We start from the raw sequence: 26,224 nt of genomic DNA, 5'->3' as shown, positions 1-26,224 counted from the left end.
CTTGATCTTTCATTGAACTCACTTTCAGGTCCTATTCCCATTAATGTGGGTCAACTATCATCTCTAAGAAAGTTGCACCTCTCTTATAACAAATTGAGTGGAATATTCCAAGAAGTATCGGGCGACTGTCCAATCTAGAGGTGATGGACATTGCTCATAATCAATTGGATGGAGTTGTCAGCGAACTTCACTTTGCAAATCTTACCAGATTGACAATGTTGTCAATGAAATCTTCCTTTGATTCGAACGAGTTTTTTTTTAAAGATGTTAGGGCATTTTGGGTCCCTCCTTTCCAAATAAAATAGATATTCATGTCTAGTTGCAAGGTGGGACTAGAATTCCCAAACTTGCTCCGAACGCAGAGGAACATTTCAATATTGCACATGCAAAATACTAGCATCTCAGATGAAGCTCCCCATTGGTTACCTGACGTAATTTTGTAATATAGTAGAGTTGGATCTGTCTGGCAACATGCTCAGAGGCAACATTTCTAGCATTATTGGCGAAACGATGCCGCTGTTGACGCACTTGTCGCTCTTTGGAAATGACCTTGGCGGCGGCATTCAAAATTCATTATGCGGGTCAGGCGAATTGTCTTTTCCGCAATGTTGCAGGAAGCTACAAGCAAATCTGGAATGGATTTCATTGGAAGACAACAAGCTAGATGGCGAGATTTCAGTCTCTCTATGCCATTTAGAGCAATTAAGAGTTCTAGGCCTACAAGGAAGCGGGTTGAACGGAGCGTTTTCGAAATGTTTACTGAGCCAGATTTGGAAGTCCTCGATCTCAGCGGCAATCAATTCACTGGTAGAGTACCTCTGTATGGACGACACTCTTGATCATTTAGGATAATCGATCTCGAGAGGAATCACTTCGCCGGGGACATTCCTTTGCGGCTATGCCGACACCCTCGTCTCCAGCATTTAAGCCTAGCGCAGAACAACCTTTCCGAAGGCATTCCTCCATGTTTCAACAACTTCTCACAGATGCGAGCCAATTCCGCTTTTACTGTGTATGGCTCGTTCACGTTGGGGTTCTCCATGATGGTCAGTATGAAAGGAACAAGCCTAGCCTTCACGACAACTCTTCCGTATCCGTTTTCCATTGACCTTTCAAGCAACGCATTGGATGGACCTATTCCGGAAGGGCTGACTAGGCTTGCTCGACTCCAGAACTTGAACCTCTCTTGAAATAAGTTGATCAGAAAAATCCCTTCGGACATCGGCAACTTGAGAGATTTAGAATCGCTGGATCTATCCGACAACAAGCGATCAGGTGGAATCCCTCCCAGCATATCCAATTTGGACCTTTCTGAGTTATTGGAATCTTTCCTTCAACAGTTTATCCTGTCCCGTTCCATCGGGCAATCATCTCAGCACTCTGGACAATCAATTTGTGTATCACGGCAACAATTTATTCGCCACTGCAATTGCTATGAAATTGATAGTTCCTTTCTTCGTGATGGAAGATTGCTATTGAAGCCTCAAGAAATAAAGAAGTTGTGCTCATTAAGACATATGTTTAATGTAAAATGAGTCAACTATGTATGTGAGTCAAAATTGGACGAGTCTACTATATCTCAAGAAAATAATCGTTGGCTAAAAAACCTTTCAAATGCCGTAACAGCCAATTGAGGAACAATGCACCTCTTCATTTGTTTTACGGACAAACTACCAACACCGCCAGCAACCTCAGACGAACCCGACCTGCCCGACTCCCAGCCTCTGCAATCTTGACCCAGGGCCAACGGCAATCATCCACTTCCTGGAGACCAACTTTGTCTCGCCGTATCTCGGATTGGGACTGATCCGAGGCCAAGCCGAGCCCTAGATCTGAAGCAAGCTCCCCCGCACTAGACTTTTGCCTCGTAAACAGTGACTATGGAGGATGAACGCTCTATGTGATGACCTAGCAGAGTACGTGCATGGAAGGATTTTTTAAGACAACCCAAAACCGGTTTAAAACTCGCGACGGCTGCAAGCCTATATGTGCGAAGCTCGAACATCCATGGCCACCGCGAGCTTGGAGCTTGAGTGGCCATGGCCGCTTCTCTCAATATCTCCTTATTTCTTCTTCTCAACGTGGCCTAAAGTGCTTAGGCCTGGTTGCGCCATCGTGATTGTCTCGACACCAGCTGAATAGGCCGCGTTCGCTCCTCGCATCTGTCACAACGTCAGTTATGAGGCCGTGTCGTTCTTGTTTCTCCACCAAGCCCGCAATTTCAGTTGCTGTTAATGCTCTTCCGCTACTTGTTTCGGTAAACTGCCGCTATCACCGGATGCCGACACACGTACCACCACGCGCGACCGTCTCGAACTCACCGAAGCGGTCTGACTGTAAGTCAATTTTGAAATCATTCAACTAGTTATTTTTATAATACAAGACCACGAACAGATTCTCCATGGTTCAACGAGTCCAACCAGACAAATCTCGTTGTAGACCGACGCCGCCCGCGCCCTCACTTGCCACCTACAGAAGCTGCACGTGAGATCCACGCGCCCACGTGTGTTGCACATGATCAGAAGCCTGGCCGTGTGCTGCTGACGTCTCCATTACGTCATCCGCTACGTCGTCTGCCACACCACCGTGCTGGTAACTTATTTTGATGTTGTCGACGAGACAAATTACCGGTTAACGACTTTTTTTTTTCGGTCTCACTCCTCTTTTATATGTACATATGCGTGTGATGTTCACAGGGATTGACCCGACCTAATACCATCGGGCCTCACCCCACAATTCCTTTATCAATGGGGTCATATGCCCGTTGACAAATTTTATTAGTAATGTGATTTAATAGTTATAGGCGCTATTCACGTGTTACCAGTATGAAACAATGTTGCACTTTTACCCAATTTCGGCTCACATTGTCGGCTCATTTTATATTAAAGATATACGTCTTATTTTATAGGACAAAAGCAAGAGATTTGTTTTTTATTCTTTCTAGCTCAATGGAAAGAAAGAGAGAAATGTTGGAGAATAATGAGCGCTACTTCTTTTTTACTTGAAGCTTCAACAACAATCTTCCATCGTGAGGAAAGGAACTACTGAGTTTCATAGCAGCTGCAGTGGCCCATGTCTTTGGAATTGGATAAGGAAATCAGTAGTTTCATGCAAGCTATTACCTGCGGTTCACAAATGTAAAAACAAATGGTAGAAACTTTTAAGAACATCTATCAACAAAGTAAATGAGTATGAGGAAAAGAAAATATGAAACATGAGAGAGAGAGAGAGAGAGATATTACTCACTTAATAACCTCTTAATCCTATGGTTGGAATTGAAAAGCTCTCTCAAACCAAAGCATGGTAATCATCCTCACTATTGACAATTTTTCGATAATCTTATCCACTATCCAGAAATAAGAGATCCTCCAAGATTGCTTGACATGTAATATGCCGCAGAATCCCAAGAATGCCACCAAGAAACCCGGCCCCAAGACTGAGTAAAACCAAACAACAGTAGAGCAGCCTTCATTGGACTCATCCGCGCTGGAATTGTGACCGTCTCATCTGTCCATCTTGTTATGGTCATCCCTAGGACAAACTTTCACAAGAGGAGCTCCACAAAGTCCATCATTGCCACGAAAAACAGACTGATCCTCCAGAGTGCTTAGATGACTACCCGACGGAGCAAGACCTAGCAAATCGGTGAAGGAAATTTCCAAACGACCAAGAAAGTCTGAATTGGATATGCTTGGAGGGATTTCACCCAATAGCTTGTTCTTGGACAGATCTAGTGATTCCAAATGTCTCAAGTCGCCAATATCCGAAGGGATCTTTCCAATTAGGTTTTTGCGAGAGAGGTTCAAATTCTGAAGTCGAGCAAGCCTAGTCAACCCTTCCGATATCAGCGCATCTAATGCGTTGCTTGAAAGGTCTAGAGAGAACAAATATGGGAGTGTCCTGGTGAACTCTAGGTTGTTTCCTTTCATGTTAACCATAATTGGGAAACACATCTCCTAATTCGACGTACGGAAAGGAAGTGGAATTTGCCCACATGCGCGAGAAGTTGTCGAAACATTTTGGAAGCACTATCAAATTCAGCCTTAGTAAATATTTTGGAAGCACTCCACCCAACCCATTTTCATGCAGGCCTAGAACTACTAATCGCTCCAAATGGCATAGAGAGTTTGGAATCTGTCCATTTAACTTGTTCTCTCCCAATGAAATCCATGTCAAATTCGTTTGCATCTTCCTCCAACATCACGGAAGTCCACCAGATAGTTGGTTCTTCGAGAGAGTTTGGACTCTATCTATTTAACTTGTTCTCTCCCAATGAAATCCATGTCAGATTCGTTTGCATCTTCCTCCAACATCACGGAAGTCTACCAGACAGTTGGTTCTTCGAGAGATCAAGGACAAACAATCCATCCGACATGCATAATGAATTTGGAATGCCACCACTGAGGTTATTTTTGGAAAGCGATACTCACATTAGTCGTGGCATCTTTTCTCCGATAATTTGGAATATGTTGCCTCCGATCATATTGCCCGATAAATCCAATTCTATGGCGTTAGATAAAACGTAGGTAATCAATGGGGAACTTCATCTGAAATGCTGCATTTTGCATGTCCAATACCTCAATGTTCCTTGGTGTTCGAAGCCAATTTGGGAATTATGGTCCCACTTTGTAGCTAGACATGGAAATCCATTCTTCTTCGAAAGGAGGAACCCAAGATGCGCTAACATTTATAACAAACTTGTTCGAATCAAATGAGGACTTCATTAACAACATGGTCAACCTGGTGAGACTTGCAAAGGGAAGCTCAATTACAACTCCATCCAATTGATTATTCGCAATGTCCATCACCTCTAGATTGGAGAGTCGCCCAATACTTTCTGGAATGACCCCGCTCAATTTGTTAGAAGAGAGGTACAATTTTCTCAAAGATGATAGCTGGCCCACAATATCGGGAATAGGAGCTGAAATCAAGTTCCGTGAAATATCAAGGAATTGAGATCTTTGAAATTCCAAAATTGATTGGGTAGGCTACCACTGAAATTGTTGTTGTAAACGTCAATAGTCTTCCGGTTACTTTATCCACAGATTAGAGCGCCGCCTTTGGTATCGGAAATATGTCCCCTAAATTTGTTATAACTCAAGCTTAGCACTTGCATATTGCGAAGAATGCTCAAGTTTTTAAAGAGTTCACTTTCCAGCCTATTTGAAGAGACATCAAGGAATCTAAGCCGCTGCCTATTTTCCAGGATGACAGTGGGGAATATGCCTTGGAGATCGTTATAACTCAAATCTAGTCTAGATGGCCGAATTTGCTGAGGTTTTGAAACCAAGGAGGTGTAGATGACATCAATGAGTTTTGACTCAGATCGAGGAATCAAAGAGAAGTGAAATTGACAGGAAGAGAGGGTGAAGCATCTTCCAAGTAACATCCCCTCAATATCAAAAACTCCAAAGAGGAAACGTCGGCCATCGGAGGTTCTCCGTTTCTAAAGAGTGCACCCACTGATCGCTACTAAGATTATCGTAAGCCGGAAAGGTTACTAAGTTGATGCGGAATATCTCCATAGAAGCCTCCATGGGAGAGGTTGAGATATTCCAGATTTTGAAGAGAAGTTGAGGACTCTGGGATCTCTTGGGGCAAAAAATTATTGAAGCTGAGGTCTAGATACTTGAAATGCTTCGGTTTGCTTAAGAGCAGGGTGTATCTTACCTCTCAGACCGCACTTCTCTAAGCCATCGCAGGGATTACGAAGGTGGAGCTTCGAGACGTGACCAATCTCCTCGCTACTCTTGACTCCTTCCCACTTGCAACAATGATCGCCGGTCCACGACAGCAGATGTCTCGAAGGTTTGGTGAGTCTCCGCTTGAAATTCAGGATAGCTTCCCTCTCGGCACCGATGCAGTTTGTCGAGGCTTTGGAATGACTGAATTCCAAGACTTGAATGACAAGGAGCGCGCGCAAGAGTGTGGGCACGAAGCCAGCGTAGAAGTACGATGCCATTGAGGCCAAACAAACACTTCCCCTGAGGAAGATCTTTTCAAAGTCCTTTTCTCTTGTCGCTGGCAACGTGAAGTGACTCAAAATCCCAAGTCATGCCTTGCAAAGACCTGTCAAACGGTCAAGACATCAAATGCGACCAGTAACCAAACTGGAGTAAATAGTATCACAGAAATCATTTTGATATAAATGATCATAGTACTTGCTAGTCAACATTACTCTAATACAAACATACAACCCGTAGTTAGATTTTTAATATCTTTAAGATAATAAAGAGGGATTTTGTAAAAATAAAATAAAAAGTATTGTCATGTTCAATGTAATCTCTCTCACGTTATGTACATCATTGCAATGAGAATGAAAAATTTATTTATCGTTAATGGTAAGTTGTTAACGAGACAAGAAAAACAAAAAGTCTTGGACTTGTTTCTACTCTAAAGTACATTCGTATGATTCCCGGCTTTTCCAGTACAAGAAAATTCTTAGGTCTTTCTAGAACCAATCGACCTATTTCTTAGTTAAGTACGCAGCTAACATTATATGCGTCTGAGTTTTAAGAAAGAAGAATAATATCTCTAGTATTTATTACGGGTGAGCTCTGGATGGCGGTTCCCACCCTAGAACCAGAAACCGCCCAATAAGGGCCGATTCTAAAAAATTGAAATCGGGAACCGCCCGTTGGTTTTATGGATCCACCCGAAAATCTGATTCCCAATTGGGTCCATGGAACTAATCCCCTCAAGCAAATGGAGGCGACCGAGAGCACAATAGAGAGGCAATGAATGGCCGAAGACGTGGCTGTGAGCCAATGGGAGTTGAGAGTTGAGGTCGTGAGTTGATGAGAGTCGAGAGACGGAGACGGAGAAACAGAGGGGGAGTGAGATTTTGAGACGAGATGAGCGAGTTTCAAATTAGGGATTAAGATTTTTAAATTTTTAAATTATAAATTAAAATATGTATTGTTTATTGTTGGTCCGGTCGGTGGGTGGTTACACACTTGAAAGCGTGAACCAAACCAATTTCCTTAGGAACCACCAGTTTCGAGCCGATCCGGATGATTCCCAATTCCTTTCACACCCCTAGCATTTAGGAAAATTTTCAAATAAAAGCATGCAGTGCTCTTATATTCTCAAATAAGGACATAAAGTAGTATAACAGTTTCAAATAAGGGCCTGAAGTGGTTATGGAGTCTCAAAAAAGAGCCTATCCAAAAAGGGTATTTTCGTCATTTTAAATTTAATTTTTTCCTTTTTAAAAAAATAAAAAAGAAATTGCAAAATTTGAAAAAAAAAGAAGAAGGAACAAACAGAGGCGGGAGGGCTGCCCTCTCGCCTTTGGGTGTCGCCCCACCACCGATAGGACGTCAACAAAGGCCAATGGGGTTGTTGGCGCCTCAAATAGGGCCGGCGACCCTAGCCCGCATCCAAGAGCGGGCCCGATCCTCTCCTGTTTCTAGCGAGGGCCTGTCCATCCTCACCTTCGGTCGGCGAGGTTAGCGGCCTTTGTCGATGCCCCCACTAGTGGTGGGGAGCGGTAGTCCTCTTGCCTTTATGTGGGTATTTTGTTTTTAATTCTTAAAAAAACATTAAAAAGAAAAGACAAAGAAAAAAGGAAAAAAATTTTAAAATGTAAAATGACAAAAATGCCCTTGAGATCATGCCCTTTTTAGGGACTTCATTGTCACTTCAGGCCCTTATTTGATACAAAATTCACTTCAAGCCCTTATTTGAGAAAATGAAGGCATTTCACGCCCTTATTTAAAATAAAATTCACTTCATGTCCTTATTTAGAAAAATAAAGGCATTTCAGGCTCTTATTAGAAATTTTTCCTAACATTTTATATGGGATGATAATGATACATAGCTAGATTTTGGTAATGATGTCCATCTTATAAAGACTTGTAAGAGAAATAGAAGATGTGCAGAATCATCTTTTAAGTAATTGCAAAAAAAAAAACCGCAGTTGTTATTTGGAGAAAATCGTAGTTTTAAAATGAAGGATGTTAGGATGGAAATTTAGACTGTCAAAATTTCTCATTATCGTGGTTTTCAGTATCTGCAAAATCAATCTTTTCAAAGTCAATTTTTTATCGCAGGCAACCAAGATGACTCAAATTTTCCAAGCCATGCCTTCAAGGCTGGTCAAATGGTCAAGGCATATTTATTATGAGAATAACGGCCCTTAAACGTAGGCATAGTAATTTAAAAAATATTTTCTTAAAACTGATTGCTTGTATCACTTGAAATATTAGCCAATGAGAAATATTTTTATTATTAAACGATGAAAATATTTATTTCGTTTATTCATTTCCATAAGCAATACGAGCAATCATTTTTGGGAACATATTTTTCGAATCATCCATTTTTCGTGGAACAAACATAGCCATAATCTTTCTTAATAAAAGTGGATCAAACTTAATACATTACTGAGCTTGAATTTGACTCCATACACAACATGTGCAATTGAAAAATCCTACCACCAGATGGCTGCCATGATCTTTGGAAAAATAACCACGTATGGCAGTAAATCCAATTTAAAAGACCGATACCTGGGTGTCTAATACGTTTGTCATGAATATCAATACGTCTCACGGCTGCGCAATTGATATCCTATATAGTTGAGATGCTTGTCCTAACATCTCGCTAGTTTAATTTCTACCAACTGCGTACAAATTGTTCTGGACCAGGATTATCTGCACAAGTCAAACACATGGACTTAAACGATCCATGGGCTCTTGAGTGTATTTTATGAGGCTCCAGATAACCGAATCTTTGAACATATCTTTGGATTATTAAAAGAAATAGGCACGTATAAGTAAAAGATTAGGCAGTGTTGTGACAGTTTAATGATATAACAAAACAAAACAAAAAATGAGATAGAAGCTCGACATTTCCTAGACGGTAAGGTCAATAAAAACATAGAAACGAAAGGAGGAATATCTACACGTACTTTTCCGTTAGTTTCACAATCTTTCACACCAAGATAAAAGTAACATAATTTTTCAAACCTTTAAAAAAAAAAAGAAACCCAACCTTTTACACCTGAAGCAAAAATGGCGTAATCTTTCAGATGTCCCCAAAAAAAAAAAAAAATTCCAACCTTTCACCTGTGGGATGAAACTTAAATTCACGACAAATTATGCCCTTCTTATCATTAAACCGCGACACATCATCCTTCGTGTCTCCCTAAGCTTATGTGTGCAATGAGCCATGTCAACCGACACAAAAACAAACAAAAAACAAACACATTTGAAGTTTATAATCTTCTTTATCAAGTTCAGTTTATCATCTCTCTTACCAAATTTCTTGCATATTATAAAATAAAATAAAAACGCTTTTGTATAATATGCAAGAAAACAAATTCAACAGATTGCCAAGATTCGACCCCCCCCCCAAAAAAAAAAAAATATACAGATTGCCAAGAATGTAACAAAAGTTCGATTCTATTTTTTCTATATGAATTTTTCAAAAAGTAAAATTTCAAATCTGCTGTTGCTCACGTCTAAGTCAGTGAACTCCAAAAGAGGACTTACGCATGCTCATTTTTAATTATAGATACGATTTCAAACAAGGATGTGTGGACCTTTTTTCAAATAAGATAATGAAATGGCTAGCTTAGTCTCAAATAAGTCTAAACTCACTTGCCGATCAAATCTTCGTCGAGTGGCACTTCATTACACATAGGAAACAAAACTAAACCAAGGATGAGTTCATTAAGGAAATAGGAGAACTCATAGAACACGCCATGTCGATATCAATAGATAAAGAATATCAACACGCATCAGCTGCTGATTCAAGTAGGAAAATTGATTATCAAAAGCTGGAAAATAATGTAATGTGATGCTTCCCTCACTTCCATGCCACTGCATCAATCTCATCCCTAGCTGATTTGTACAATTCTAGCCTTTTTGCGATGGTTAATCTCTTTTCCATGAGAGCCGGGTCCTCATCTAACATCGCACCTAGTTGTTCCTTCTGCACATTTGCCAAATCAGTGCTACTGTAGTTCATGATCAATAAAAACCTCATCTGAATTGGTAGGAAGAATAACAAGAATAATCAAAGCAACTTCTAACAAAGTTTATACTGCCATTTCTTTCGGTCGCAGGTCGTACCGTCACTTTTTGTAGCTAAATTTAAGGAAAACTAGATTTTCCATCAAAGTAAAAGTTAAGTGCCTGCGAAGACTACAGACATATCTTTACCACATTTCATTTGTCATCTGGTGTATTGGCCTTACAAATCATGATATGATTAGCATTAATTGTTGATATAGTAGGTCATTGACCGAATAAATGACTAAGCAACTACACAATAGTCAAGCCATGTGTTTACGACTTATCAATCAACGTCTCTCCACATCACTATGCAAAGGGTATTGAAATTCAGATTCCACCCGAACTATGGCAACAAATCATCATTGTTAATGCTATACTCGATTCATTTACTTAAACTTCTACCACATCAATCTTGATGAACTATTAGTGAAATCATTTCAAGTCTCTTGTCAAACATTATTTATCTTACATAATTTTCTCATTTGCCAAAATTTATCCCTCGTTCAGCTTGAATTTAACTCTGGCTATGCATCTTTTGGATCACTCAACCTGTCCGTTTGCTACCCATTGACGTTTGCATTTGAAAACTTGTGCACCTCTTCTTTTGTTCTTATTGAACTCCACCAAATGTATGATGGCAAGAGAAAAGCTCCAAGAGTGGTCATTCACTTTCCTAAGGTCATCTCCTAACTTGGAATTAAGAGGAATGAACAAGAATAAGAGGACACAATTTAAACGCAAGTTCACAATGGCAGCTTGGCTTTGGTAACCTCTGTAAGGATAAATATCCGACAAGGAAATGAAGTTCTACAAATCCTTTATATTATAGTTGTTGGCATCCATAAATAGTAACCAAAGAAAGGTAACATTCTTGTTCCAGGGTGTCACCGACCGTAGTGATGTGGGCATTATTTCCCATTTAAATTCTTTACTTTGCATCCTATTTCAAATGTCCCATTAGTCACTCTAAAGTGAATAAATAGATAAAGAAAACTCTGCCAAATGTGCAAGTAGGAATGATAGTGGCCAGTTTCCTCGACTTATAGGATTCAAAACTTAGCACATCATTAACATCAGATATAGCTAAATTGAGATGAGTTTCTACCATTTAAGCAAGTTAAAACTCATGCTCTCAAATCTGCCCTGGATAAAGAGGTCATACAACCTTAAATTAAATATCCCCAGTAATAGAATCGAACATCTGTTGGGAATAGCTGTGAATGTTCACACGGGGAGACAAAGGTAAAAGTTTCGATGAACTTATACTTCACCACTTTTAACTTAAGGTTATGCTCACGAGAATATGTCGACTTTATTTATTTTTTTTTGTCATTTGACGAATAAGAAGTGCTGTAACCAGAATGAGAATCAGCAAAGTTACTAGTAGAGTCCTGAAAATTACCTCCCTCCTCCCAACTTGAGCATAGAAGTTGTTCAGCAGTGCTCTCTTAGCCTCTCGTACTTGACAATACACAACAGCCTTGGGAATTGTATTTTTCAAGGTATCACAAACCATTCCAATATAAGCACTTACGTTGGACCCTGAAAAGCATACATCATGAATATTTCTCAATCAACAGGAACTCCATTTATTTTCAAGTTAAAAACCCAAGTTTAATCTGAGTATGGGATGATAACTGATGTGGCTTTTAGCATTACAAAAGGGGAACCCGTAGAGGATTTATCCATTGATAGATAACTTGAAAGGCTAAAAGGTGAACTCTGAACATGACTCTGAAGCAAGAATATAGAGCGCTTTTGCTAAATAATTCATGCTTAGATACACTGTAATTTCACTGTTCCATGATGATACTATAAGAGCACATACCTATCCTCCTAAAATGATTATCTGAGTAGCGATCTGCATTAGGGACATTGGGGTTTGCATTTGGACCCTTTTCTGGTTCAAGATGAAGCTTCCGGAAAAATTCCACTGTTAGGTAGCTAGATTCCATGTCAACAAGACGGAGAACTGTTCTACGGCTTTCTTCACGGAATCTTTCCAATGCTTCGTTTGCAGCATTAGCAATGTCTGCTTGAAGTGATGGAAACCGCTTCAACTCCTAGAATTACAAATGAACACGCAAGTTCTGGTCAGAAAGATCAGTGATCATCTTTTTATTGAGAGCTTCATCGAACAAGCAAAGTGATGCTATCTACCGCTATCTAAAATTTGGTGAACAAGATACTAACTACCGTATGAAAGACAATGGTAGCTCCACCAATTGAGAACATCAGATGCTTACAATAAGTAATTATATTTCTTATGTCGCTGTACTTAATTTTTTGTACCTGCACAATATTCAGTCTCAAAAGCTCACAGCCGTTCAAAGTTACTTCATTCTTAAATATAAATCTGCACTCTAAAATGACAGAAGTATATCTAAGTTGCCATAATTTTTGTCTGCTAGAAGATAGGATTTTTTCAACTATACAGTTCTAGTTTTTGATGTGTGAATTGCCATTGCATGTCGTGGAGTCGTACAAAGCAAGACTGCACCATTGCAAACTATAATGGTAATTACAACATGCATATATGAAAACATAAGTTGCTTACCTCTGTCGCGACAATCGACTTGCGTACAAGTTCTTTCAAAACCAAGTGCACCTGAGGGGGAGAAAGATAGTTTGATCATTCAAGAAACTAGTAGAGAATCTTGCGCCTTACTCATTGGAAAAAAAAAATCATCAGGTCCACGTGAAAAAAAAAATGTAACAAGTATAACCAGCATAACTACGTAAAAGTTACAGGATCATCCTCTTAAAATTCTTATCTTCAAGAAAGCTCTGATTCGTGAAAATATGAGAACAAGGCAGTAAACAAATCCACTAGTGTTGAAGTTCAGTCTTACCATCTATTATGAGTATGGGTGTGCAGGGGCATTTGTGTGTGTGTGTGTGTGGCCGCACATGCTAGCATGTGTCAAATATCGCGTGATTGTTTAAATGCTATCGCTACAATTCATTTACGTGTTGAACAGGAAGATCTAGTGGACATAAAACAAAAGGTCTTCAACCATGTCGGCTGTGCATGTACCAAAAGTTGGTCTTTCAAACCTACTACATATAATCTGGTAAAGCAATAAGAAGCTGCAACCTAAGAGATATGTATTTCTAGTAACAATCAAGGTAGCATTTTCCACCCACTAGAGCATTAATGAAATGAAGGAATTACAGCATCTACTGAGGCTTCAGCTGGGCCTTTGAAGTAGTTAATAGATCCATCAATGAGTCTTCGGTACCCTTGTTCTGGAGCTATCAAGTGGGGCTGATAACCATCAGCCTCAGATACAACTTTTTGCACATTCTTCAAAGAAAGATGGCGATCCAAAGGGAGCTTCTTTAAAGCAGCTGGCAATTGATGGTCGAAAACCCCATATATCCGATCACCACCAGGTCGCCTGGACAGCAACTTGTCACTCAGCCATCTTTGGCTCTCACAGTGGAAGATCGCAAATTTAGTAGCCTCTAAAACAAACAACATCATATTCTCACTAGAGAAAATCTTATCCATCCGGAGTATTTCAAGGAGTTTTTGGCAAAAGTCTTAATGAACCTAAACACAATTTCATAATTTTAAGTGCATCTAAAAGATTAATCATTTGAAGCAATCACCCTTATGCATGAACAAGCATATTGGATCAAGCCAAGACTGCAGAACAAGAGTCATACGGATGTAACAAGGAACCTCTTAATCTGATATATGTTAAACCCATGGTGGTAGTGGACCCACTAGAAATCCATCTAAAAGCCAAGCTGTAGACCCACCTTGACATATTGAGACAGTAATGTTTTGGTTACCCATTGTATCTTATCTATTTGTATTTCTATCGACAATTTAGACAGTGGTACTGCGCATGCCTTATCTCTGACCACAAACCAAATAAAAAACATATGAAACATTGTTATGTCAGTTTAAACATTCAGTTGATAGCATACTTCTTTTGCAGCAATTGCATCAGCAACGACAATAAAGATATAATAAACATTGTAAGTCCTCTCATTTACAAATTTGCACAATATTAGACAACCACATTTCATAATGAAGGCATTCCTCTGAAAAAGCTAAGGCAATGGGCCCAGTAGCTAAGCTGATGGCTCCTTTTCTTTGAGAATGAACCAACCACGTACTGTCACCAGCATCCATCAATGTCAATATTATGGAATTTCTTTTTATTAAATCCGTGAACAGAAACCAGAAGAGCAAATATCAATTCCAAATCCAAGAATGGAACTCAACTAATCCAGTCAGTTCCCTATTGATCTTTTTTGAATGCAATACAGCTAAAACAAGAAATAATATTGCTTCTTGTTTTTACCACTTCTTTATCCAACCCATCCCTATGTTCAAACTCCTAGAAGAAATTACTAATTTTGACCACAGCTAAATGCCACCATTCCATTCTCCATTTCTCAAGCAATGTTGCATGGTTCTTAAATATGAAAGCGTGTTTTCTTCTTAAAAAGCTTTCATACTTCAATACATTACCTGTTGAGTACCTAAAGAGAGCTACGTGCTGTAACCTAACAATTTATTTCTGTTGTGCACTGTTGTAGAAGCATGAATTGAGGATCCTATTAATCTGCCATCATAACCAGAGCTTTTTATGGATTAGTTGACAGCGCTCTTACGACATTTATCAGTTTAATTGAAGATACAAAATCAGCACCAATTGCCAAAAGAATATATATGAAGAAATTACCCTCCATCTAGGTGCTCCTTAAATACACGATCAAATGCACGGCAAAGTTCCAAAATAGTGTAGAGCTGGGCCTATACACAGAATGAACCATACTTCAGGTACATTTGTCAGGGAAGAAAATTGATTCGAGTATTAAAAGAGTAAGCAGACTGCTACCCCTGAATCCACCGCAATGGGTCTGCCAATACGGTCCAACTCCGCATTAAGTTCATCTATTGTCTTGTTTATCAAGGCAATAATACTTGGAATCCGCTGCCGGATGACAGTCTCCAAATGCTGACAAATAAATTTTCTATTAAGTTTCTTGTATTGGTGAAATAGGCAAAAATTGGACAGGTAGAAAGGATGAGGTAAAGTCTTAGCTAATTTTGAAAACAGAAGAACGGAAAAACCTGAGATAAGAGCTTGGCAAGATACTCTGAACCCATTTTGCTAGCCAAGTGTCCATACTCAGGGCTTGTTTCAAAGTATTCAATCTCTTTTCTACGTGCAGAAATCATGTCAACGTTCTTGTTGATATCAGCTTGTGAACGGTTAACTATACCAACCCACGGATGCTGTAATCTGTATGACCTTCCTTCGAGAACCTTGAATTTTCATGCATAGCTCATCAATTATATCAACTAAGAACCTGAGGAAACACAGTAAGTGAAAAACTGCCCTTACCTCAAGAGCATTAGTTCCTTTGTCCATCAGGTCAAGTTTCGTCAATACCCCAAATGTTCTATCCCCTAATTAGACCAAAGATGGTAAAACAGTCAGTATATTCACTACCACACAAATTTAAAATTTCACAATTGTAACTGTTAACCTGAAGGATCAACTTCTCTTGCAAGTTTGATGGCATCCGAAGTAGCAATATCTTGGTTAGCAGGTGATATTGCCAATATGATGCAGTTGGGCTGGATAACAGTAAATATCTTTTAGTTGCGTAACAATGTAGCCATCCAAATCTAAAAACAGTATCTATTTGAATAAAATTAATTAAAAAGGAGGAGGTGGAAGTAGAACTAACATAGATTTCTTTTACTATTCATCTCCCGAGGCAAATAAAAGTTGCTTTCGAATGAGAAGTGATGCCTAGAGTAATTTCTTTTTTCTCCAAACGTGATGTGATGATTTATATAGGAATGCTTTTCTTATAATGAAAATCACGAGTAGACTCTAGGTCAAACTAATGACTGAATTCAAGACATAACCTCATAAAGAAGAGGATGAATTACAGCTTTTAGATGACTTTGGAGGATTAAAAATGTCACCAACTAGCAGTTTTGCTTTGTAAAAATTGATGCAATTGTTAAAAATCAACTTCCTTTTTCCATGCAGAACTTCATTGAGTTCAATTTGCACACATCTGTTTGCAGCCCTTAAGAACTTTTCTTTGAAAAGATCTAAGTCGATTTAAATTAGAACTAAGTTCCCTCACCTTTTCAACATAGGAACGCACCATATTTTCAATGTCTTCAACAATAGTTTCAGGCTGTCCTTCTGCATACCTCAGAAAAGCAAATCATTGATGCAAACACAAACAAATAGGCAAAGTCCAGCAAGAAATATGTGCTCTCAAAAGATTACCTACAGCAACCTTTGTCAAGCCAGGAAGATCTATCAGTGTCAAGTTTACGACTGCCATGGAAAACAATTTTCATCAACAGTTTCAATAGGTAAGGAAAAGAGCCTAGCAATAACTGAGATATCTCACGTAATGTCATAAGAAAAGTAAACTGATAATTACCAATATATTAAACATCTATCGAAGAGAAATTTTTCTTGAATATAAGATTTTGACTTGAAACAAAATGCATCCCTTATTAAAGAATTAAGCGTTCAATCTCTAGCTATTAGCTGTTGGTAACTGATAAGCCAAGTTTATACCAGGCATTTCTTCACATAATTTTTTTTTGGCCCCCAAAAATCATTTAAAATTTGGACTCTGAACACAGTGATTGCAACTGTTGCAGTCTAACCAATGAGCACTAGTTATCCAGTTCAGCCCATGGCTTTAATTTCGGCCGCAGACAGTTCTCACAAGAAACGGTTCATTCATATTTTATACCATCAATTAAATATGAGAAGGGTTTTCATATGTCTATCTATACCCTAATCAGCATTAAAGCATTCTACCTTTTGTCAATTGACAGAAATAGCCAGGTTAAGAAAGGAGTGGACCAAGATGGCATTCTGGTCTGGTAATTAACACATAAAAAATTTGAAAAAGCTAGCAAAATAGATGAAAGCGCCAGTCATGTCTCAAACAACATCGATGACAAAAGTAAGCCTTATCCCACTGTCAGCTATATTAATCTTTTCGTGCCATTGCACTCAATACTGTATCAAGTGAAAGGTATTAATAAATAACTCAAAATTAAAGTCTTAGTAATTTATCAAGGCTCACAAATTAAGAACAACAAATCATACAACTACGTAAAGAAAATTTTGTCCAATTATACAGAGGACATAATCACGAGTTATGATAGTAAATTAGGTTCAAAAGTAACAAAATCTGCCCCTGGTAATATAGCTCCACGTCTAAAGAAAAATTTAGGTGGAAAATTCATCACAAGAGTGCAACCAAATAGTCAGCAGAAAGACATACGAACCCACGCAGGCTAACTTCTTTACCAAAAAAAAAAACCCCACGCAGGCTAACTTGCATGTATGGGAGCAAGACAGAGAGAGACATGTGTCATGCCTTTACTAGGCAAAGGCAAGAAAGATCAGACTAGTTTCATGCCCAAATGCACAACCTTCTCTGTTTTCAGGATGTTTTACTAGAGATCCATGTAATCATAAGTACTTATATATAGCTATCGATATTAAATCAAATCTTTCCTTTAGTTACTAGGATATTAAAATCTTCAGTTAGCATCGTCTCAAGAAAGAGAGCACATACCATTTGGAGAATAAATGCTCAGATGAATTGGAATATTTGATATTTGCTTTGATTTTCCTGTTATACGATCTGTTTCATCTGAAATTTCCTTCCGAACAGAAGCTGCACGAAATAAGAATTATCACTGCATCAGAGTCCAGGTAAGATTGCTTAAGTTACTCTGACAAGAACTTTTCGCACTAGACAGCTTTTGGATCATATAAAATGAAAATTGAGTACTTATATGAGGAAAAAACAGAACCAATGTAAAAGCCATTGTGACTTTCTGTGATCTGTATTTCTAAGAAAGACTACAGGCGAAAGGTATGCAGAAAAAATTTCCTACCACAAACCAGAAGAATCTGCTCGAATGACAGTACAGTACAATATGACTAAAGACAGAAAGATCTCAGCCAGCTGAGGAGGTACACTCATAAGCAAACTTTAGGCTAGCCCATCTTCAGAAATGTCCAGGTGCGATGATTGTCGTGCGGACAAGCCAATGAATAGGTCTGACATCTAGTTCAGAAAGTTCATAATATTCGAAATTCAATTACATACATTTGCAATGGCAGTACTTGGTGCAAGAAAGCGGGTAAAACATGACTCTTAATGTCATCACCAAAGGTAATGCAAAATTTCAATAGTAAAGGTCGATCATTAACTACTCTGACGCTTGAGAAAATTCTAGGTTTCGAGCTACATTTTAGTGAGTTGGTTTCACCGTGTTGAGAAACACAGAGCTACTAGTACTTCCACTACCTAAATAGAACAGAAGCAGATTTTATTTTTCTTACTGGAATTTGAGTCCTAAGGTGTTAGCAAAGATAATTTCCAGGAACTCCTAGCATAAAACTTCACACAGGCCTTCTTTCTTCCTCTCCTTAGCCTCACTTCTTCCTCTTCTTGTTCAGACAGGACCGTGATGTAAAAGATTTTCAAGCCCGTGTAGCAATGTTTACTTCCTAACACCATTAGCTAAGTCAGATTGTGGGCCACCATTTAAGGATTCTGACCATGTTAGTGATAGTGCACTAACCTCCTTTTTCTTCTGTCTCATATTCCTTCTCAAACTTTTCCCACTAATAATCTTATTGGAAAAAGTACTGTCATTTTTTTCCCTTTTTTAACATAGCTTCTGTCCATGTATCTTAACATCTAGCCCATTATCCAAGAAGTTGGTTTTGAACATTTCACAAGAATCCTCAACTCACCTATAATCTTAGAAAGGCATTGGTCTCGATAAAAATCTAGGCCCTTCACTCCTCAAACAGCTGCTGATACATTTAGCTGCTGTCAGATTGTTACAGCTTCCAAAGAAAAGCAATTACATCCAACAAACCTCTCTCACAAAACCTGTGACATGAGACTACTACATATTGCTCCAGTTGCACCTTTCTTTCCAACTACAAATAATATCATTATCATCGCCATAACCATCATATATTTATATATATTGTCCTTATCTTTCAGCTGGTGGCCAGTTCAAGGTTTGCTTTTTGATTGTGTCATACGGTTAAATATACTTCTAAGAACTCCTCTTGGATCAATAGAATCAGAAAGAAGGAAAAGTCGGACACCATATGTTACCTTTGAGTTCATTGCTACGCTAAAGGCCATCACACTTGTTGGTAATTTGGGATTCTGGAATGCCTTTCAACTGTTCCAGAGGTAGAAATCTCGACGCTAAGATTTTTTTCAGGATTGTCATAACAATGTTGTCTTGATACTTCAAGGATCTTTACCCGACTATTCAAATTAAGGATGAACTTCTTTGCCAAATTGCCCGTGACATCAATGTAACTTGATACCTTAATTGAGGACCTTCATTGCTTTTCTCCTTTCCATTTCTGCCAGTAGTTCTATCAGCATTGTGGGATAATGCTGCTACAATGCCAGTAAGTTTATTTGCCTGTACGAGAAAGAGAGAGGACTAAAAGAGCCAATTCACTACGGGCCTCGATGACAACTCCAGTGAAGGTATGGCAGCTCACTCTAGCCTTAAGCTCACAGATAATCTCTTATTGTCAAATATATATGCACCATTTAAGTGCCACTAATCCACTTCTTCAGCTCCTTCCACTACTGCACTCTCGAGAAAATTCTTTGGTATTTGTAAAGCGATTCAGGGGTCAACGTGGGGTGATCGAAGATTAAATCTAGTGGTTCGGCTAGAATTGTGGTACTTTTTAACAGGTGACGAAATTTGTGGCTTACCTACCAAAGTTCTATTTGTAACGATCGATGAGACATAATAGTGCAAGCTTTGGGAAGTGGGGGATTGGGAATAAATTTGGTGCTTCACAACATTGCCCCGAATACAAAATGCAGATCTTGTCAAACGTACATACCAAAGTCAGCAAACTTCCTCTTAGGGGCGTGAAGAAACTCCGCATATTCTGATTGCCCTCGATCTGTCTTATGAAGCTGCAAGACCAACGGCCTCCGTGTGACTATACCTGAAAGTAACAGACACGATTTCAGAAATAGAACACTCGACTCACAATATGTACTTGCCCGAAGGTGCAATACCATTGTCAGGGAAAATGAAAGCTGAGAAAGCAGCATATTCAAGAGATTACCATGACAGACACTGAAGGAGCTAGCAATATAGCATTGCTAACACAAGTCAAACTTACCAGATCCACGAGGCAGAAAATCCCTCCCAACCACGCTCTCGAGCACCGAAGATTTCCCGGAACTCTAAAATCCCAACAACAAGAAGGCCCAATCAGTATCCGATTCACCAAAGCATCCGCGACAGAGATCAGCATCCGGAACGCGACTCAAAGATGCGATCGCCGTTTACCTGGCCGCCGACCACCGCGACCGACGGGAGCGCCTCCCAGAGGGACATCCCCTCGCCGCCGTGGTCGCCCAAGACGGTGCACGCCCTCTGGATTCTGTTCACGAGGCCGATCAAGCTCTCCATCGTCGCCATCTCCGAGGACTATCCGAGCACAACGCGGCGGAAATAATCAGTGCTGCGGACCGTCGCTGTCGATTAGAGACGAGAGTGAGATGAGATGGGATGAGATTCGAGGGGAGAGAGGAGAGGACTCAGATCGGAACGGAACGGAACGAACGAACGACGGGAATGTCGGATCAGATCCAGAGGATCGAAATGGATCGATCGAAGACGAAAGCGGCCGATAGATGCAGGGAGAGCGAACCAACGTCAATGAGAATAAAAAAGAAACGGAGGATGGAAGCAACAGAAAAACCGCCAATTTGTCGCGACATTAGATCTGCATGAGTATTCGTATGAAAAGCGAGCGCGACCCGGGAGCTCATATGATTTTGACGTGGCAATGACATAAAAGATTCTGAATTTTAACCTAACATGCAGCAATTTATTCAACATTATTCATGAATTTTAGCTTAATATAAAGTGTTGTTCTCGAAATTTTAATTTGCTTAACGCGGTCCCTAGACTTTTGATCCATGTTTAATTTAATTCTTAAACTATACGAAAATGTTCAATATCATCCTACAATTAATTTAAATTCATGGAAAATATCGAATATTTTCATATAATTCAATGATTAAATCGAACGTGTATAAAAAATTCATGGACTACATTGAATGGATTATAAGTTCAGGGATCGCGTTATATACTAGGTGAAGCCTCCTCTAATAGAATGAAAATCGCGTAATCTCCGTTTACGTATGGAGTGACGATTGGGAGTGAGAGATAGGTCTTGTTCAAAAGTAGTGGAGATCGAGGATGAAAGTGCACCCTAGCATTTATCAAACAGATTCCAAGACGGCGGAGTAATTTTAACGTTAGCTAAATTTCTTCCGAGAATATTGCGTGTTTTCCCCCCCTTTTTTTAGGGGCTACGGTTATTAATTAATCATTTTGTCGTCGCAATATAATTGTAGTAACAAATTTGGATATTTAGAAGTGAGACACCAAATTCAAAAGTAGCCTCAATAATGGTCTAGATGATTACTTAAGATAACTATTCATCAGATCCTCTTAATCCTAGCAACAGGATGAAAACTGATAGTGCGCTGCCTCTAGTCTTGCTAAGAGCAAAAAAAAAAAAAACAAACTGTTCTTGTTTTGACAAAAAAAAAAGTATATAATTAACCTTTCTTCTGTTTAACAGCTTCTTAGTTCTGCTCACTACGCAAAAGATGAATGATTTGGAAAAAAAAATTCTTGAAAATGATCGCTTGTAATGCTCGAAATGATTAGCAAATGGAAAATATATTTATTATTGACAACGATTCAGATCGAAGCATTTCCGAGGATGTAATAGTTCGTTCATTTGTTTTTCTAAACGGTATGGTCGGTCATTCTTAGAAAAATTATTTTTGAAATTGCGAAACGAACGGAGTCTCGTGTTTTGTTTGTTTCGCTGAAAATGAATGATTTGCAAAATATTTTTCTGAAAATAATTGTTTTAACCGATTGAAATAATTAATGAATAAGATATATTTCCGTTTTCCACAAAAAAAAAATTATATTTAAACATTTTCACAAAAATTATATTTAAACATTTTCACACACAGTAAAAAAAAATTTCATTCATTTATTTATGTAAGTGATCATCTTCAGAAAAATATATTTTAAATAATTCATTTTTCACGAAACAAATATGATAGCCAAATTTGGAGATGGACACGTGGCATCGAGCACTTGGAAGTTATTTGACTTGTTTGGAAGAACGTGGCCATAACGCGGTCTTTCTCCCGACAAAACAAGAGACGCTCCCACGCATCACTACCGAATGTTGAGGAGGGTTCGGAGCTAGACAAGGACGCACGCACGACGACTCTAAACGCTCCGCCGAGATTTCGTTCCTTTTACTTTTTATCGTGTTCTCGTTTCATCCAATTCCTTGTAACTTGCGTTTGATGTCCTTCCAATTTCGAGCATTTTCGTTTCTAATGTGATTTTGATTTCATTGCACTTAGATCCGTCGAATTCGAGCTTTAGTTTGAACTCAATTTCCGTGGTTAGTGTTGTGCTGTGTTGAAGCACGTGCATCTAGCGACTCGTCTTTAAAGGTGCTATGCTGTAGCTATGAGTTACTAATGCGTCTGGTAAAAGGCTGCCCTTAGATTGTTGTGGTTATATAAATGAGGAGAGACATGTAGCGTTGTTGTAGTGATTCGTCGCGACAAAATTATTTTCAATAGTTACTAGAGGCTATTTTGTGAAAGCTGCTGGGGAAGTGAAAGTACTCCACTTCCAAATGTGAGATTATTACAAAATGTCTCGAAAACGAAAAAGGCGAAGCACCTCATTTCACCGCGGTAAAAGCAGTAAAAAAGCCGTACCAAACAAACGACCAAAAGATTTTAAGTAGAAATGCTTGGGCATTGAGTGCCACTTGCGTTAGGTGACATGACATTAACGGGCTAGCTAAAATGAACAATATTGATGACTCAGGCCAATACTCTGACCACGAGTGTGAAATTTCCGTGCTAGCAGAGCCATTGCCAATAGCTCATTTTCACCGTTGGTAAAAGACAAAATAATAATAGTCACGTTGGGGTTATCCTAGGGACTGGTGATTGATTTATAAGTGTGAAGAAAAGTCTCTTCCTTTGAGCTAATTTTTAAAATAAAAGAGGTCAAAGATCACACAACACTAGTATCGTAGCTTAGGTTACCAATAAGTCTGGACCCAACAATCACACATAAGAGAAACGGGTTATTGCGGCTCCGACTAGATCCAATGTGTGAGGGAAAGATTATTGGGGTTGTCTCATATTGATTGTGGAAGGGGCTGGTGGTCGGTTTATAAGCGTGAAGAAAAATCACATTCTTTGAGTTAGCTTTTGGAAAGTCTCATTCATCGGGCATCTCAATTCGGCGATTTTCAAAATAAAAAATACAAAATACTGTAACAAAAAGTTTTTTTTAATTGGATTAAATATAAAAGTATTTTATCAATATGGATCGGGTCGTGTTAGCACCCAAAATAACCTAACCATTGATACACATGCTGTACACGTGAGAGGAAAATAGTGTTGAGGCATAAAGAGGTCATGTGCAAAGTACGTGAGGGTTTTTATAGGTGTCGATCAACAAGAAAACTTTGGACAAATTATCGATCGCATTTCCGAAGGGGGTACCAGAAAAGACAAATGCTTGCCTTTGAATAACAGTTTCTTAAGCATTGAAACAACTTCCTGAGGACCTTAAAAATTGAAAAACGTGGGCATGATTCATCCGAACGATAAGAGAAGAGGACTGAACCAATACAAAGGTTTGAAGGTGGTCAACAGTTATAAGGAGCTCTCCGACCAAAAAAAAAGAAACAGCTACAAGGAGCTCTGTGCTCTGTGCAAGACAAAGTAATTACCTAAAGACTTGGTAAAATGAGTTCGTGGGAAATAATGGACGTGGCAGTTATCGACCCACGAAAACATAAACCGTCGAGGGGCGTTTACCTACTCAACCATTATAAATACCACCAAGCATTCATAAAAACAGCCCCTCGAAACAATCAGCACATTTACCTTATCTTCTTCTTTTTTTCCGCATTGCACTCTACTTTTTTTAGCTATAACCTTCAGATTCTCGTTGTCAAGTCAAACTCCGGTGTAGTGTCGAAGCGTATTTAAACTCTGTCATTGAGTTAAACTCTGATATAGTTTTGGATGCATTGGTTCGTTATTTTGGGCATTAATTATACATCTAAGCCCTTCCGTCGAGTCAAACTTGAGTTCGATCTCCGTTTGTGTAGTTTCTCTCGAGCTCTTATGTATCGATTTCTCTAGAATTGTACTTTCTAAGCCTTCCCATAGAGTCAAACTCCGGTTGGATTTACGTTGTGTAATTATATTGGAATCTTTTCATAGTTCATGCGTTGATTATCCGACTATCTGGATCTCTCATGTCCCGAATTGTGACAAGACCTTTTATCATATTTAAAAGTCAAAGAATGAATTTCGGTGAAAGATATTTTGTCGCTGAGAATTCTGGTGAAACAGTCGAGGTTTGGTAAGGGGTCGCTAGATTTATATTGGATTAAAATGGGTCAATATGGGTCGAATCATTTTTTACCCGACCAACCCATTTGATAGGTCTAGCTACGACTTATCTTAAAATTGGCGTGCCATGGAGTGACAAATATATCCTAATTAGCCCACAACTTATTAATTTAAGCTTTTTAGTAAAGGTGGGTCCAATTAAATATATATTTGGCCGGCCAACTGAATATATTTACAAGCTAACTTGCCACACATTCCCAAAAATAAGCGAATTTGAAGAAATGACACAAAGGATTTCTAGATAAGCTGAAGTATATGTAATTTACTTGTATTACAATGGATCTTATTCAACATCTGCCTTCTTGATTGCTATTGATGATTATATACCACCTAGTCGTGGATGCTAAGGGCGTGCATGGCAAGCTTCAGAAATCAACTTTTGCTTTAAAAGTTGATTTACGATGAGATAAATTCATTTAATAACGGTTGAAAATTTCTACTTCTGGAACATTATTAACACAAAATCTTCGACGATGGATTATTGTCGGTGGCCGAAAAATTTCTGATTCATTTTTTTTTTAAAATTATTATTTATTTGTTACTTCGGCGGCCGGAGATGGCAACTCGGCAACGGCTGCGATGGCGATCGACAATGGCGGTGGTTAGCAACTGGGGGGGTAAGGGGCGGTGGCAAGCGGTGGTCGGCAGAGGTTGGATGTGGTGGTTGGTGGTTAGTGGCTAGCGATGGCGACAGGCATTGTTCGGCAAGGACGGCAAGTGGGGGACAATCGGTGAGGGGCGATTGTGGGCGACGGTTGTCGGAGGTGGTCGGCGGTGCTAGGCAACGGGCGGCGGTGGCGGCGGCGGGCGACAACGGCGGACGCGTGGTTAGGTGAGAGAGGTGTAATGAAAAGAGGGAGATGGCGTAATGAAAAAAGAGTGGAGCGAGAAGTACTTCTTGAGTTGAGAAGCAATTTTTTTTAACTTCTCACATTGGGAAAAAAATAACTTTAGAAGTGAAATTCGCTTTAGAAGTATAAATTTATTTTAGAAGTAAAAAATTTTGCCAAGCGAATTTCTACTTCAGAAGTTGTATTAACAAACGAATTTATATACTAGAAGCACTTTTGGAGTAAAAATCCACTTCTAAAAATATGGCCATGCGCGACCTAAAAGCCCCAAAATGAATGAGAATAACCATGTTTCAAATAAGTTAATCAATTACCAAGGTCATATTAAGGGGTGTTCGAAGGTATTTTAAAGTACACGATATAGAGTAGGCTTAGTTTTACACAACTCGCCAAAAAGAGAGGACATTTTCACTGAAGGTGGGTATTTAGGTGTGGCATCAAGGTGGGTGCCATCAAACTTTTTAAGTGCTGAGGTTGCTCGTTGACCTACTTGTCAAAGCATTTTCGTGTCACTCCTTTTGAATGAAGTTGACTGCTTGTCCTCGCTAGGGCTGATCACACTTTGAACAAAACTCATTTTATTGTCAACGTATTCATGTAAAAATAAATGAATGAAAAATATTTTCATCGTCTGTAAAAATATTTAGATATAATTTATTGTTGATAATGAAAAAAATTTCCATTTGTTCATTTTCTAGAAAATATTTTTCAAATTATTCATTTTTTACAAAATAAATAGAGCCTTAGTATTTAAATATCTTAGTACTC

General features: G+C 38.9%; 3 protein-coding genes across 4 annotated transcripts in view; 1 reads left to right on the top strand and 2 right to left on the bottom strand.

Moving 5' to 3' along the window:
- The window catches only part of LOC115739986 (loganic acid O-methyltransferase-like), a 222,458-nt gene that overhangs the window by 127,088 nt on the left and 69,146 nt on the right, over nucleotides 1-26,224 (top strand). The gene's annotated exons all lie outside the window — the stretch shown is intronic.
- LOC115739955 (receptor-like protein 35) lies at nucleotides 3,504-5,962 on the bottom strand. The gene is made up of 2 exons (XM_030673275.1): nucleotides 5,671-5,962; nucleotides 3,504-3,874 (listed from the first exon to the last, which is right to left on the bottom strand). The coding sequence occupies exons 1-2, from the start codon at nucleotides 5,960-5,962 to the stop codon at nucleotides 3,504-3,506; spliced, it is 663 nt and encodes a 220-aa protein (XP_030529135.1).
- On the bottom strand, nucleotides 9,574-20,834 carry LOC115740000 (phragmoplastin DRP1C). 2 transcript variants are annotated; one of them, XM_030673335.2, is made up of 16 exons: nucleotides 20,401-20,833; nucleotides 20,231-20,294; nucleotides 19,943-20,050; nucleotides 17,613-17,714; nucleotides 16,295-16,345; nucleotides 16,146-16,207; nucleotides 15,531-15,621; nucleotides 15,386-15,450; nucleotides 15,112-15,306; nucleotides 14,876-14,995; nucleotides 14,720-14,790; nucleotides 13,192-13,417; nucleotides 12,574-12,624; nucleotides 11,845-12,079; nucleotides 11,419-11,558; nucleotides 9,574-9,933 (listed from the first exon to the last, which is right to left on the bottom strand). In XM_030673335.2, exons 1-16 carry the CDS (start codon nucleotides 20,530-20,532, stop codon nucleotides 9,808-9,810), a joined length of 1,839 nt encoding a protein of 612 aa, XP_030529195.1. In that variant the 5' UTR covers nucleotides 20,533-20,833; the 3' UTR covers nucleotides 9,574-9,807. The 2 variants fall into 2 exon arrangements, 1 of the variants encoding a protein (XP_030529195.1); XR_007198544.1 differs by lacking the exons at nucleotides 9,574-9,933; nucleotides 11,419-11,558; nucleotides 11,845-12,079 and having other exon boundaries at nucleotides 12,575-12,624; nucleotides 13,078-13,417; nucleotides 20,401-20,834.

This window comes from Rhodamnia argentea, chromosome 5 (genome assembly GCF_020921035.1).
Source record: "Rhodamnia argentea isolate NSW1041297 chromosome 5, ASM2092103v1, whole genome shotgun sequence".
In the NCBI taxonomy this organism is placed as follows: domain Eukaryota; kingdom Viridiplantae; phylum Streptophyta; class Magnoliopsida; order Myrtales; family Myrtaceae; genus Rhodamnia; species Rhodamnia argentea.
The sequence above is the reverse complement of the archived record's forward strand: the minus strand, read 5'-3'. Positions and strand labels throughout refer to the sequence as shown.